The sequence below is a fragment of the Lithohypha guttulata genome (assembly GCF_036872675.1).
Source record: "Lithohypha guttulata strain CCFEE 5908 chromosome Unknown scaffold_3, whole genome shotgun sequence".
Taxonomy (NCBI): domain Eukaryota; kingdom Fungi; phylum Ascomycota; class Eurotiomycetes; order Chaetothyriales; family Trichomeriaceae; genus Lithohypha; species Lithohypha guttulata.
Genome location: NW_027042752.1, coordinates 3,723,413 through 3,738,110, shown reverse-complemented (window position 1 = coordinate 3,738,110; position 14,698 = coordinate 3,723,413). Strand labels below are relative to the sequence as shown.

Below are 14,698 nucleotides of genomic sequence, written 5' to 3'. Positions count from 1 at the left end.
TCCGTAACTGGCGAGTTTTCTGAAAGAAAGTGGTCAAGTTGCCGTGCTAAACCTGCGTCGTGCTACATATACGGCAAGTAAGCACAAACGAAAGCATATCATGCTTGTTGTGTAGCTCCTTCCTGCTCATCTAGTAAGCGGCAGCCCATCATTCAAATTTCAGTCCCACTGATAGATGTCTGATGACACGTCAGCAAGTCGAAGTGCGTGCTTTAGACGGAACCCAGCGAACTTTGGCTGCTACTATTCAAGTGATGGAAGCTAGTAACGACCAATTTCGAGCAAGGTTCAGCTTGCGGGGCGGATATGCTTGAATTGTTCTATGGCGCTTTGCCTCGGTCCAAGCAGCCAATATCAGCCAAGTGTGCTCACCATGACTCGAATGCCATTGTGTTTTACGACCAGAGTCCAAAGTCGACATCATGGTGGATCAGACACGGTACGATGGTCAAGTCGTGGTGGTGACTGGAGCTGGTAATGGTCTTGGAAGACAATATGCACTCTTTTTTGCAGCTCGTGGTGCCAAGGTAGTGGTCAACGATCTCGGCGGAAATGCTTTTGGCAAGGACAAGGAGGGCAAAGGACAGTCTCGTGTCGCTGATGCGGTGGTCAAAGAGATCAGAGACGCAGGAGGCATCGCGGTCGCAAACTATGACCCGGTCCAGCAAGGCGACAGGATCATCAAAACTGCAGTCGACAATTTCGGAACAGTTCATGTGCTGATCAACAATGCCGGTATCCTTCGCGATGTGACGATACGTAACATGAAAGATGCAGACTGGGACATCATCATGGATGTTCACGTGCATGGAAGCTTCAAGACAGCTCGGGCTGCGTGGCCCTTCTTCAAGAAGCAGAAATATGGAAGAATCATCAATACAAGTAGTTCGTCAGGACTGTTCGGAAATGTGAGTGTGACCCAGTGCAAACTCTCTCCTTACATGGCTCAAGTTGACAAGCAACAAGTTCGGACAATCTAATTATGCTGCTGGCAAAATGGCCATGGTAGGTTTCACCAAAACCCTTGCTAAGGAGGGCGCCAAGTACAACATCACTTGCAACGTCCTCGCCCCAGGAGCAGCCTCACGCCTTACACAAACAGTGTGGACGCCAGAAATGATGGACGTGATGAGACCAGACTTTGTTGTGCCTCTGGTTGGTGTACTCTCACACGAGTCATGCAGGGAGAGTGGCAGTATTTTCGAAGCAGCTGCTGGACACTTTTCCAAGATCAGATGGGAGAGATCAAAAGGTTTCCAGGCACGACCTGACGATAGCTTGACCGCAGATGTGTTACTGAAGAATTGGAAACAAGTCGTTGATTTCACAGATGCCGAACATCCAAATCAGCCGTCTCATCTTATTGAACGTCTTAAGAAAGCATTAGAGTTGCCGCCAGCATCTGAGGATAGCTCTATAAGTCTTCAAGGCAAAGTCGCACTGGTCACAGGAGGTGGGGCTGGCCTGGGACGTGCCTATGCTCTCGAACTGGGCAAAATGGGCGCAAACGTGGTTGTTTGTGATGTTAAGCTGGCAGACAAGGTAGCCAACGAGATCATTTTGGCAGGTGGTGACGCCCTCGCACTCAATCTATCGGTCGAGGCAGGTGAAGAAGTCGTCAAAGCCACAGTTGCTCATTTCGGTCAAGTTGATATCCTGATCAACAATGCTGGTATCCTAGGTGACAAAGCCTTCCAAAACATGACGGATCAGCAGTGGTATACAGTCATGAGTGTCCATCTCAGATCAACGTATCGGATCACAAGAGCGGCATGGCCTTTTATGATGAAGCAGAGATTTGGGCGTGTCGTCAATATCACATCGACGAGTGGTATTTATGGTAACTTCGGACAGGCAAACTATGCTGCAGCAGTAAGTCAGTTCTGACGACTCAAGACGTGACTGACCTTGAACAGAAATGTGGCATTATCGGTTTCACCAAAACAACAGCTCGGGAGGGTGCCAAGTACAACATTAAGATTAATGTCGTTGCACCTACTGCAGGAACTAACATGACTCGCACAGTTTGGCCTGAAGCTGAGGTTCAAGCTTTGAAACCAGACTATGTCGCACCTCTCGTTGGTCTGCTCTGTAGTGACCAGGCTCCAGTCACTGGTCAGATTTTCGAGGCAGGAGGTGGCTGGTTCGCAAGCACGAGGTGGCAAAGAGCTCGAGGTGTCGACTTCGAGCATGCGAAAGGCGTGCCGAGCGTGGAGGCTGTAAATGACGCTTTTGCTGAGATTTGCAATTTCGACGATGGTCAGGCTGATAATCCCGAGTCACCTGAGGAAGGGAGCAAATACACGATGGGCAATGTACTGAAGAATCCAAAAATGGCAAGTTTGAATCACCTTCTCAAACAAAAGGCTACTGCTGACAAGAACCAGGCTCATATGAGACCCGAAAATCGCGCTGAACGTCAGCAAAGATCGAAACAAGCCAGTAAGTTGTGATGTGGTTGACCAGATCGTCTTACATGGACCTGCGAAAACCGCTGTTGCTTCTTTCCAGAGCATATTGCCTTTTCGAGCGTAGCGTTGCTCGGATTTCCGAAGGAAAACACGGAGGAGCCAAGCCCTGCGTTCGAGGTGTTCAACCACTTTACTGGATTTGGCATACTGCATAGCCCTGGCTTGTTGGACGAGTAGGTCGAGTGTGCCGTGATGTATGGTATATAACTCATTGTGATCCTGAGCAGTAAACAACACATCTTTGCTTTCCAGCACTTGACAATATCAAGCACAACGTTGTACCATCATTTCCAAATTTCTGAAGCTCTCCAACATGTCCGATACATACCTGAACTTGACCAATACCATATTGCCAGGTACTTCCTCAGTAGAGGCAGCTTTGGACTTCATTCACAAACATCTTGACGCTCCTTCTTTGAACCATGTCATTCGAAGCGCACTATTCGCGAGCATCATAGCACAGAATCTTTCTGGAACAACGGTCGAGACTCACCTTCAGCCCATCGATATAGAGATAGTCGCTGTCGCAACCTTGCTGCACGACATGGCTTGGAATCCTCTTCTCGCCTCAACTCGGCAATTCATCAGCAAGGATAAGCGCTTCGAGGTAGACAGTGCGAACGTCGCGCGAGGTTTCTTGAAAGGCCTGCAAAATGAGCATGGCTGGGATCAGCGTCGCCTTCAGTTGGTCTGGGATGGCATTGCTTTACATACAACACCTAGCATCAGTTGGCACAAGGAGCCAGAGGTTGTGCTTTGTGGATATGGCATTCTCCTAGACATTGTTGGCGTACCCGAGATGCCATTGCCGGGTGTGCCTCAAGGTTCTGGTGTTCCGCGGGAAAAGTTTGAAGAGATATACACGCATTTTCCCAGTCTTAAATTGGCAGGATATGTGAAAGACGCCTTGTGTGCTTTGTGCCGAGAAAAGCCTGAGACCACATTTGACAATTTCGTCGGAGATTTCGGTGAAGAGTATGTTGAGGGCTTTACTTTGGTAGGTGAGCGAATGGTTGACAGGTTGAAGGTCCGTGAGCAGGCCGAGACAGATGGCCAAGGCAAATGATATAAAGGCTCTTAGTGCCAGACCCAAGAGACAAGGGCATCCTTTGGTAGTTTGGTGCTGAAGGCTTCGAAAATCATTAAGTTCCCTTGCCGCTCTGCAGAATCCGAAGCTCTTCTGCCGTAAGCGTATCTGGCTGTCTGTAGCGCCTCTATTACATCGCAATAGCATCGAAATTTCGCGGTGTTGGTCTAAGTTTTGAACCAATCTGCCCAGCTATTTTGACGCATGTTTTATTAACATTCTGGTGCTCAGGACTTGTGTGCGACCAGTGCCACTGCTAGGTAAGATTTCGAGTCAAAAGACACCGAAGAAGCTAGTAATATCAGCTAGCAACTGAGAGGAGTATATAGAAAAGGGACTGACTCGAAATGTAGGTTCGTTGCAACATTGAGAGCAAGCTCACTCTTACCTTGACCTCCCATTCTAGTAATCACGAAACACGAAGCAGCAGCCTGAGTCGCGTTCTTCCGAGCTGTCATAACCCTTTTGGTGAAACAAGTAGCGTTGGCGTGATCAGTGAACATGGTGTTGAGAGGTCTGACAATGCAGTGCTGTTTGCTGCTGCCATCTATTTAGGTTAGCACAGCATGGCCATACCTCGTCGCCGCTCACACGCACTGCTCGCAAGGCATTTCGACGTCTTGTACTGACTTCTCAGCTGGTTTGCTTGCAGGTAGTAGTTGTGATAGTAGACATCTCTCAATACGGCAACTGCCTGACCAAACACATATGCCTGTTCATACTGACAACCTTAGCTGCTGGTCGTGACAGGCATACTCAGGTGGTCCTTCGTACTATCTGCTCTTCAGCGTCTGTTTTCGAATGCATGATGACAGATAAGGAGTTGCATCCCTACGTCCATTAGTGTAGGCAAGGACAGAAGTTCTGCTTCCAAACTCGCATTTGATACATGGTCACGTGTCGGCGAATAAGTCGCTGGATGGTCCGTCCTTTTCACCACTCGAGGACCGTAACTGTTTTCTGGCACAACAGGTTGCTCGTTGCGAGAACCCTACATTGTTCAGAATGTGGTCAACCGAGGGCAATGTATCTGTTACTCATTTGAAGCACTGTCTTCAGTATAGTTCGCTCGTTGTTGTAGCTGATCCTGACGACTACCAGGCAGTGACGTGATGATCCGAGACAGCCGGGATGAAGACCAGGCCCATTGCTTCACGAATCGTAGAACTGAAAATTATGCAGAGCCAGGATCAAAACAGCACGCAAAGCCGGAAGCGTACGAGTAGTACAACCAAGCCTGTGTTCCCAGAACGTCACACGAGCACGAATGGAGAGATACCACGAAGGTTGAGGTAAGTGTGGAATTGCAGCATATATGATTCTTGATAACCGAACCAACCCTCGACTGCGAGGCAATTCTCTTCTGTTGTAACCTGCTTTGGGGTATATGCTGCCTATCTAAGGTAATGTCCTAGCCATCATAATCTACCGAGACTTCTTCTGTACGCCACGCACTAATACATTGTATACACACTCGCTCTACAAAAACTCGAAGCCCACTCAAGAGGATGAAATGACCATTGGCTTTGGACCAAGACCATTTCTGTTCCTGTAGAAAAGCACACCAGCGTTCTCTCCAGTCGCACCCTCATTAGGCTCAACCCAGTTGCACCATCGGAAACTTCGATACATGCTCTTGACGAAGCCAAGCGAACCGTCCTTGACATCAGATCGGTAGTGTCTGCCCATGACTTTCTGGATGGCTTCTGAAGCTTCGTCGGCATGGTAGAAAGGAATCTGACTGACATAGTGGTGAAGAACGTGGGTCTCGATGATACCGTGTAGAAGTTGTCGGCCGATGAAACCAAACTCGCGATCGATCGTCGCGGCTGCTCCTCGAGTGTATGTCCAGCTTTCTCCAGTGTAGTGGGGCAGAGATGGGTCGGTATGCTGAAGGTAGGTGATAGCGACTGGAAGAGTTAGTGAAGTCACAAAAAAAGAGAAGGAGAAACACATACCGAGCCAGTGGTTGACCCAGAGATATGGCAGCCAATACCAGACGAACATATTGGCCCAGCCGAACTTTGCACCAAGAGTGAACAAGACGGTGAGCGTGATTCCCAAACCCAGGTCACTCAAAAGAATCAATTTGGCGTCCTTGGCCTCATACAGAGGACTTTCTGGGTTGAAGTGGTTTACACCATTGAGGAAGCCGTTCTTCTTACCCTTGCCTCGACCTTCACGCTGAAGCTCGTGGTTGTTGTGGCCAGTCACGTTGGTGATGATGTACATGGGCCATCCGACAATTTGCTGACCGATCAAATCGAGAGCAGTGGCAATAGGAGTCTCCTCAGTCAGCTCGTGTAGCTCATGCGCGAACTTGCTAATCTTGCTTGCATATTCATCTCTGGTCTTGGGTACGAAAACCATGTCTCTTTCCATGTTACCGGTGGCTTTGTGATGCTTGCCGTGAGAGATCTTCCACGAGAAATATGGAACCAATAGAGCTGAATGGCAAATCCATCCTACTGTATCGTTGAGGACCTTGCTGGGTGAGAAAGACTGATGGCCACACTCGTGGGACAGCACCCAGAGACCAGTGCCGAAGAGACCTTGAACGAAGGTGTACAATCCCCAAAGAGCTCCTCGAACTAGAGTGTTAGGAACATTCTCAGGCGTCAGATATCGGTTGGTCAGGTAGAAAGTGACAGCAAGAGAAGTGATGTCTCGAGCCACATAGTACAATCCAGTCGCAGCCGATCGTTCGAAGCAGTGCTTGGGAATGGCTTTGTGGATATCGCTGATGGTGTAATCTGGAATCTCGAAGTCGTTGCCATATCCATCGATCAGCTTTTGCTTCTGTGCCTGCTCTTTCTGCGAAGCAAGAATCTCACTATCGCTAGCAAGAGAGGATAAAGAGGTGGAGGAGCCGACAGATCGTGGACTATCTGCAGGTGAAATCTCTCTCGAATCAGCAGCGCTAGAGTCTGCTGTGTCGAATCGACGAAGGATAGGCTGTGAGGAACGTTCGACTGCTGTGCTGGCCATGATTGTGGTATGGAGGGGTGATCAGGAAATGTTGAGGACCGACAGCACACAGCTGAGGGAGGTCAAAAGAGTATTACACTGATGCAAACGAGGGAATACTCTCGAGGCACGAAAGACGAGGGTACTGAAAGAGAAGAGAAGACGGCTGCGGCTGCTATCGACCAGTTTTGTTGTCTATGCTGCGCTTTGGTGGGCTCACCCAAGTTGCATGCACAACTATCCACCAGAAATTTTGAGCGACGGAAGCTTCCCTGTCTAGGCTTTTTCGCCCAAGTTGCCCTTACCTTAGCCTAAACCCTTAATGGAGCAGATGAATGATATGACCATATTTCATTGGACCAACAGCGTGCCTGGAACGTGTCCTGATCGCATTGCCAGAGTTTTGTCCTCACCGCTGTGAGAGTTCGAGTTTCCGATCGACAAAAGTGTGGAGTGATGTAGCTGGAACTGCTGATATAAACGCAACAAACTTTACTTGAAATACGAGTAGGTGAACCTCTATTTCAGCTTCAAATCATAATACTGCTACATACATGCAAGGTCAACACGATAGTTCGCACACGATGTCGGGATATAGGTTCTCGTGGTTGTAGAATTGTAGATTTATCTACTACTCATGACTTAACGAATCAAACTCGGTTGTTGACCGCTGACCCGATGGAGTATGACTAAAACTCCTGCTCCACGACCCCGTCATTTTGCCAAGTACAGGTAACGAAATGGTCATGGTTGAGCTGATATCACCGAGGCTCATGTAGGACTTCAAAGAGCGAGTATTGCACTGTACTTCGTCTTTGAGATGGCATGTGAAAGGACGAGGGCGAGAATGTTGATGTGCCCATACAAAGCATGTGATTCTTGCATGCATGTGCCTTGGTGAACGGTCGCAAAGTTGGAGATGAGAGCGACAATCAGAAGTCCATCGATCATACTCGAGCCACAGGGGTCTTGTTTTGTAGATCTTGTCGACTTCGAGAAGGACACCATCTGTGGCTCGAACTTTGTGGAACACGCGCTGCTGGTAGACTGCCCAGCTTTGAAGCCCTTTTTGTTGGGATCTCGCCAAGTCTTTCGGACAACTTTCCTATGGATTGTCCGGTCTCGGCGCACTTGACCGGCTTCGCGACAATGAGTTTACAGTATCCGGCAATTATTGGCGACACATGACTACAGTACTGAATTGACCTCCTGCTGCAGAACTCGTGCGTCGAAGAAGACAGAGTAGGTTTGTTAAGAGCCAAAACTCGGGGCTCTGCCACTTCAGCCATACTGACGACTGCTCGTCAGCCAGTGTCCCTCTGCTGATTCGTTATCACCAAATGCGATCGTCGTAGATCGAACGTCTGAATTCACTTCCGCGACAGCCGCTGAGCTTAGATTGTCGACCTCGAATGCCACATTCTGGCCATTTTCCTTGAGCTCACGACATTTCACATCGACCGCCGGTAGGGTGAGCGATCCAGTTCTCTGTGCAACCAGAATAATCCTGCCTTCGTATCTCTGCTCGCTACCTGTTGAAACAGTTATCTTGCGTTGTCCTCCAACCAGCCATGATTCGCTGAAGCCAACAACTTCTGCTGTGATCTCTGCATCAATTTTCACGTGAAGTTGAAATGAGACGATCAGTTGTGCCGGAAATGGCTGTCCAACAATACACGACTTCATTGTCGCAGGTCTCAGCTCCGTGGTAACCACGATTTGTGTGAATGGAGGATCTACCGTTAGTCGTAATTTGTGAATTGGTGCTAGATCAGCACGAAGCGATATGTTTGAGTTTGTGTCATGCCATCGTCGCAACCACTTCTCCAGACCACTTCGTTCTTCTTTTGCAAAAGTATAGAGCCACGTTGTCCAATCGAGTTCTTCATAAGTCCACATATCAACTTCGGAGCTCAAGGTAGCCAGTTCGAGCTCATGCTGAGTCCACAAAGTTTGTAGTCGGCTTCTGAGATGTGAACGAGCAGACCAAGACGCATATCCGTATAAACTACCAATCAAGGACTGTGAAAACTGCTGCAAGATCGTCTCGAGTATGATCTCGTCGATGCAACGATAGGTAACAGTCAGGAGCGATTGAGCCTTTTCCGCAGACATATCCCGCATCAGTTGGACGACCCAACTGACTGGCTGCTTAGGAAAGGCATCAATAGGCGCAGTCCATTGCGGAGGAGGGACCACCTTTGTGCCAGCTGAACCTGACAAGTCGCATTGCAGAATGGAGATGGGCACAAGTCTCGAGGGTGCAAAAGTGAAACGAGAGAAAATTGCATCGCTCTGAAACATATCTTGAACATTGACGCTGATTGGCAGTAAGGTCATGAAGGTAAGATCGTCGAAGAGCTGATATTCTTGATCGTCGATGCTGTATGTCAGTTCGGCCTTCATGCTTGCTGAGGTTGCAGTACCGTCGTCAAAGGAGTAAGGTATTTGCAGCACAGTCGTTGAATTCAAGTTTTCGTCGAATACTAACACGTATGCATCATTCGTGCGCTCAACTTTGAAATCACTCCCATCGATCTTGAAGGACGATACCATGTCAAGTCGCAACCCTGCTGTTGCCGGTTTGAGCTGCAGTCGGGTAAGACGAGTTTGGTCGTGTAGAGGATCAACTCGAATAGAGACATTCCGTTTCTGCGTCAAGTCTACCAGTTCTGCATGCGATGCTGCAATAACCGGCACATGTGGACCTGGATAAACGTAAATGGAAACTGGTGGAGGCGAGGTTTCGAAAGCTTTATCTTCGTTATCTTGTGCAGATGGTGCTCGCAAATGCTTGACAAACTCAAGACCATGAAATGTGAGCCGCAGGAGTGCTGCATCGTACCGACCCTTGGTGGCAGTATGCGTGTTCAGATTGAGCTTGATATGTCCTGCCTCCAAGCGGAAGATTTCCGTCGTTGCGAATGTTATTGTTGCAGGAACGTGTTGAGTAGAGCTTCGACACTCGACTTCGGCTTGACCACGTCCAAGTTCTGCCAGAGGTAGGCGGCAGCGTATACCAACACATACGCAAAAGCTGCCGCTGTCTTGATCAAGGTATCTGATATGACGATCGATTTTCTCAATCTGAAATAGTGCTTCGAAAGGAAATTCGACCTGGCCCAGTCCTTCAACGACTGTCAATAACTCTTTCCACGTTTCCTCAATTCTCATGGTGGGTCGTTCACTGCTATGCACTGAGCATAAACTGGTGAAGAGGCTTTGTAGCAGATCCCGATCTCTACCCACTCTACGCAAGCAGTCGATGTACAATCCCAGCATGGCCTGTTCGGTAGACGTCCTAGACGGAGTATCGAGGAGTCCATCAATCGCATCGAGCCAAGAAAGTGCTGCCTCATAATTCTTGTTATATACTTCAAGCTTGGCGAGATCAAATAGCAACTGACGTGACGCTCTCCGCTTGGCTGCCATTGTATAACACTGGCAAGCGCATACTGTCAATAACTTGTATGCTCCTAATATGGCTTTCTCATTTTTCACAATCGAGCACAAAGTAGGAGATCTTAATCCTATATCTGGTTTTAGTGCACTATCAGACTCTTCTGATTCTGCACCGGAAGCACGCAGCTCTATCGGCAACGATCCAGACCAACTGCAGACTTGGACAAAGATTGTGCGCATCATGGTGAATAGCTCAGCTGCCCAGAATACCAGATTGGCCTTGCTGCCTTTTGCGACCTCCAAACCCACGAATATGTCTGTCGTTGCTGGTGGCGTCGTACCGTTCATACTCGAAGTCGTAGTCTCGTTGGAAGGTGTAGTACTAATAGACACACGCTGTTCGATTTGGCTACCAGTAAGATGTGATAGTGTAAACAGCTCGCCATCTTTTTCATCGCCGTTGAAACGAGAGGCTAGGCTAGAGAAAGAGCTAATGATTTGAGATTCTGTTAGTGTTTGCAAACAAGAAGCCCACTTCCAGCTAGCCACAATATTTTCAATCGCGACTTTCTGTGTCACAAGCTCGTCAACTGGAAGTCCTTCTTGACCACCCCATGCAGCTAAGAGATCCTGACGAAGGTTTCTGGCAGCTAGATTCATGAATCTGATGCTTCTTTGACATATCTCGGAGAGCAAATCCGCATCCCAACGTTGACTGCCTTGACGATTCACTTTCGACCTGGTGGGCAAAGCTGATGTACCTGCTCTCCGAAGCAGTATCTGCATTTGACGAATGAAGATATAGATGCGAAAGTCTAGAGCACTAACTTGGTTGGTGAGGATCATCTGCTGGTAGTTGCGACGTTCCGTTTTCCAGGGAAACCGCGTAGATTCAACATTGCTCCATACCTGGAGACTCAACTCGATTGGCTTCACGTCATTTTCGGTCTTCTCTGTAAGAATTGATCTTATGACATCTTTCAGGTCCGAAGCGTATGGCAAGAGAGCATTCGTGGCATCGGCATAGTCCTCCCTAGCCTGATCCTGTATGACTGCATCTAGACCAACGTCGAGTTGCTCGTATATCTGGAGCGCATCTTCGAGGAGACCGACATTTTCGAACCCTCGGGCTAGACCTTCTTTAAGTATAAAGAAAGTGCAGAAGTTCCAGCCGGGCAAGCTGCGTTGTGCTTCTCTCTCCCGGATATCTTCCTCGTACTGTGCAACACGTGCATCAAAAGATTGTAGGATGGCAACTTTCAATTTCTCAACCAGGTCCTGCCATTGCTCTTCGATTTCTAGCGGACTTAGTGCTGTATTTGGTCTCGCAGGATCGGTCAACCTGATTTGAGCCACTCGTTCGAAGGGCGCCTTGGAAGTGCTTGCGAAGTCTGCCCTGAGCTTGTCAAGAACTGTGGATGTGCTCTTTCCACCCCATTTGGATCTGCTATTCACGCTGTCTGTACTCTCTGTAGCTTCGAGTGAGATGTGCTTGGAGGATTTCGGCTGAGTCGCAGCAGGTGTACCAGGCAGAACAACGTGTAGAATGATGTACTCATAGGCATCGTGCTTCTCTGAACCCTTCGCGGTGGACTTGCTGGAGGTCGACATTCCTAGACTTTTGACCCATTCCTTCACATCTCTCCGTACCGATTCTCTGTATTTCTCTTTATCGTCGCATCTCAACAACAACACTTTGACAAACGGGGTCTGGCGTAGGCCAGGTATCTGGTGTCTTCTGGTGCTGGATATGCCATCTGCCGCCTTGACCTGCTCTCGCTCCAATGAAACATCTAGCTCTTCGATTGATCGCAAAGGACGACTCGGTGATTTCCAGTGCAGGTTACCTAGAGGAAGTCGGTTCTGCAGTAAGGGGGCAACATCGTCGAAAAGGTTGTCAGGGTCAGAAAACTGCACTATTGTCTTGGACGAGGTCTGAGAATAGGCCGAACCATTCGCTGCTTCCATAATGCAGCCAAGGGAGGAGAACCAGGATGTGCAAGCCGGTGATACATCGTGGTCAGTAGCAACACCGGCTGGTCGTGCAATGCAGAGCAGACCCAGGTAGTATATGCCTACCTAAGTCTTTGCCAACATGTGACTTAGCACGATGAAAGTAAGTGATTAAGAGGAAGTGGATTTCGACAAAACTTTAGCGTGGTTTTGTATTCACTGGAGATTCCGTCACAACCCCGAAGCCACGACAGCCTGTATGTTTTACCACAACTTCTTCAACAATATCGAGAGGACACATGAGCAACAACAGTCAATGAAGTATTGGTCACATCGCAAGGTGATGGTTCTACAAGCAGAAGCACAAAGCGGGTCATAGATGGCAGGCAGATTGAGCATGCCTACTACTTCAAGAGAGTTCATAACTGCTGTCTTGACAGAACTCAACCGTGTCAACGTTGCTGATCAGCCCGCTCTACAATATCCGTCTTCTACCACCCGTTCGTCCAGACTGGCTCAGCTGAAGGGAAAAGACGCCGAACAAGCCAGGTCTACCTTCTTAACCCTGCATTTCTTGTTTCCACATGAGCTACTACCAGCTCTGGATCTGCTCGACCGCAAACTCGTTAAGAGGTTTCGATGTTCACGACCCAGTTCTGAAAGTCCACCTACTGAGGTCTTTTATATCCAGTCAGCGTCTGCCGTCACCACGTCCAATAACCGAAGATCTGCAAACTCCAGGTTTAGAAATGCTTGGAGGGCGACCAAGATCCATTACGAGGTCAGGCTGGACTCTTGGAACTGCAGTTGTGCTGCGTTCGCACAGGCTGAATTAAAGATGCTGTTAGCACGAGCCAAGATGAGTGGCGAACAGATGAAAGCTGCGAAGTCGGCACAACGATCGTTCTCCAGCCAGATGCTGTTTGGAGGCACTACAACAAGACATGATGCAGTAGTGCCGACATGTAAACATATCCTGGCCGCCATAATCGGTACTGCAGCACCAAAGCTGTTCGGTGATGGTATAGACTCTAAGGATGTGTCGAAGGAAGAATTGGCTGCGTGGGCTGCCGGCTGGGGAGAGGCGTGAGAGGCTGTACATTCGACGGAAGTACCAACCATATAACAGCCCTCGAAACGGCTCCGGTATGGCGCCTGTGACATGACTGCATGCTCAAGTATGTGAACCAAGCTGCCTTCAGGATTTCTTCTTATCTTTGTCTTTCGAGTCTTCTGTCGTCTTCTTGTCTTTTTCTGCTTCGCCATTCACCGTGCCATTGGCCTTCTTCTCGTCCTTCTCGCCGTCCTTGTCAGCATCCTCTTTCTTGCCCTCATTCTCCTCCTGCTGCTGTCTATTTTGAATCTTGTTGTCAATGAGGTCGTGAAACGCCGTGATAGCCCGAACTAAAGAGCTCAAGTATATGGTCATCAACTGATCATTGGTCTTCACATTCATCGACTTCGCAAGCTCACTGTTTTGTACTTGTTCTTCACCCATTGGTTTGGAAGCTGGAGATGTAGTCAGGTTCGGTAGGAGGTTAAAGATGTCCTGCAAATTGCCAAGAATAGCATGGTTCACTGGCAGCTCGCCATCCAGAACTTTCTGCAGATAGGCACCAATGTCGCGTAACCGCAGGTGTAGGCCTTGCAAAGACTGCAGTTGCGAAGTAATTCTGGCGGAGAGTGTGCCGACTGCCACATCACGAATGTCTCTCAGCAAGTGCTCAACGCCGATCTCTTCAGCTTCTTCCGCCTCAATTGTGGATGGCGTGTGCACGAAGGTCTTTGAGGTAGTGGTACCATCGTCCTTGATCTCCTCGATGGCGAAATAGGCATCTGTTGGTACGCCCACCTCTTTGGGCTGTACGTCAATGATCACGAGTAGAGGATTAGGTGTATATCGCTTGAAGAGCTCGTTGATCTGTAGGTCAGATGCACGAAGCTTGGGTCCAGAGTGGTACCACCCGATCAGTCTCTCACGTGCGTTGACCTTTTTGAACATCTCTCGCATCGATTCGACATAGTTGTGATCAAGAAACCAGACTGACGGGTCTTTCTCATCCTCTTCGAAGGGTACTATGCTTCGTTAGCATATGACTATGGTGCTGGACTCATGGCTGGCATACCTGCAAAGCTGTTTGATACCCTCACGTTTTTGCCATCGTTCTGTCCTAGCAGCACACCAACTACTCTCTTTCTCGTGCCCTTTGCTGATCTACCGTAATGGTCTGCTGCTGATAAAAGAACCATTGGTGCCACGGACACCGTCCGATTTACCAGAGACAGTGTCTCTGCAGTTGTGGCAGGCATATTGAGTAAACGAGGACGAGTTATTCAGTGACGAAATATTGGGGCTCGCTTTTCCGTGAAGACTTGACACTGAGGGCCAGCTGGAAAGGTCGAAGGTAATGGTATGAGTGCGACCAAAAAGTGATCGCAACGACTGCAGGCACGGAAACTACGTATGTCTTCAGATATGTGGTATGAGTTTATGCGCAACCGTATTTGTGCTTATACCATTGTACGATGAGGACTTCCTGCTAGAGAGCTCTTCACAGTGGCCCCATCAAACCGCCAGCACACGAGATTCAGTGGTACAGACTGTCTGCGTTAGGCTCTTTCTATTTCTCAGCATGTTTGCGCTTGTGGCGTTCCATATGTTGAGAAAGACTTTCGGATGATGTACGGCTGAATATAGAAGCATTAACGTGCTAAGGTCTACTGTCATGCCACGCAGGGTTTCGCATGATAGTCTCAATTATGCAAGTTCATGAATGATTGGAACCAGGACCACAATTCTTGACTAACAAAGTATGAA

At 48.6% G+C, this 14,698-nt stretch overlaps 6 protein-coding genes across 6 annotated transcripts; 3 read left to right on the top strand and 3 right to left on the bottom strand.

Moving 5' to 3' along the window:
• Positions 1–422: 422 nt before the first annotated feature.
• On the top strand, positions 423–2,453 carry LTR64_005153 (uncharacterized protein; the record flags this gene model as incomplete). Its single annotated transcript, XM_064899494.1, has 3 exons — positions 423–908; positions 952–1,872; positions 1,917–2,453. The coding sequence occupies 3 exons, from the start codon at positions 423–425 to the stop codon at positions 2,451–2,453; spliced, it is 1,944 nt and encodes a 647-aa protein (XP_064755451.1).
• A 331-nt stretch (positions 2,454–2,784) lies between these two features.
• Positions 2,785–3,537, top strand: LTR64_005152 (uncharacterized protein; the record flags this gene model as incomplete). The annotated part of the gene is made up of 1 exon (XM_064899493.1): positions 2,785–3,537. The coding sequence occupies one exon, from the start codon at positions 2,785–2,787 to the stop codon at positions 3,535–3,537; it is 753 nt and encodes a 250-aa protein (XP_064755450.1).
• Positions 3,538–5,058: 1,521 nt separating this feature from the next.
• LTR64_005151 (uncharacterized protein) lies at positions 5,059–6,546 on the bottom strand (the record flags this gene model as incomplete). Its single annotated transcript, XM_064899492.1, has 2 exons — positions 5,059–5,468; positions 5,517–6,546. 2 exons carry the CDS (start codon positions 6,544–6,546, stop codon positions 5,059–5,061), a joined length of 1,440 nt encoding a protein of 479 aa, XP_064755449.1.
• Positions 6,547–7,806: 1,260 nt separating this feature from the next.
• On the bottom strand, positions 7,807–11,895 carry LTR64_005150 (uncharacterized protein; the record flags this gene model as incomplete). Its single annotated transcript, XM_064899491.1, has 1 exon — positions 7,807–11,895. One exon carries the CDS (start codon positions 11,893–11,895, stop codon positions 7,807–7,809), a length of 4,089 nt encoding a protein of 1,362 aa, XP_064755448.1.
• Positions 11,896–12,277: 382 nt separating this feature from the next.
• On the top strand, positions 12,278–12,970 carry LTR64_005149 (uncharacterized protein; the record flags this gene model as incomplete). The annotated part of the gene is made up of 1 exon (XM_064899490.1): positions 12,278–12,970. One exon carries the CDS (start codon positions 12,278–12,280, stop codon positions 12,968–12,970), a length of 693 nt encoding a protein of 230 aa, XP_064755447.1.
• A 108-nt stretch (positions 12,971–13,078) lies between these two features.
• On the bottom strand, positions 13,079–14,190 carry RPN8 (proteasome regulatory particle subunit; the record flags this gene model as incomplete). The annotated part of the gene is made up of 2 exons (XM_064899489.1): positions 13,079–13,956; positions 14,007–14,190. The coding sequence occupies 2 exons, from the start codon at positions 14,188–14,190 to the stop codon at positions 13,079–13,081; spliced, it is 1,062 nt and encodes a 353-aa protein (XP_064755446.1).
• Positions 14,191–14,698: the final 508 nt, after the last annotated feature.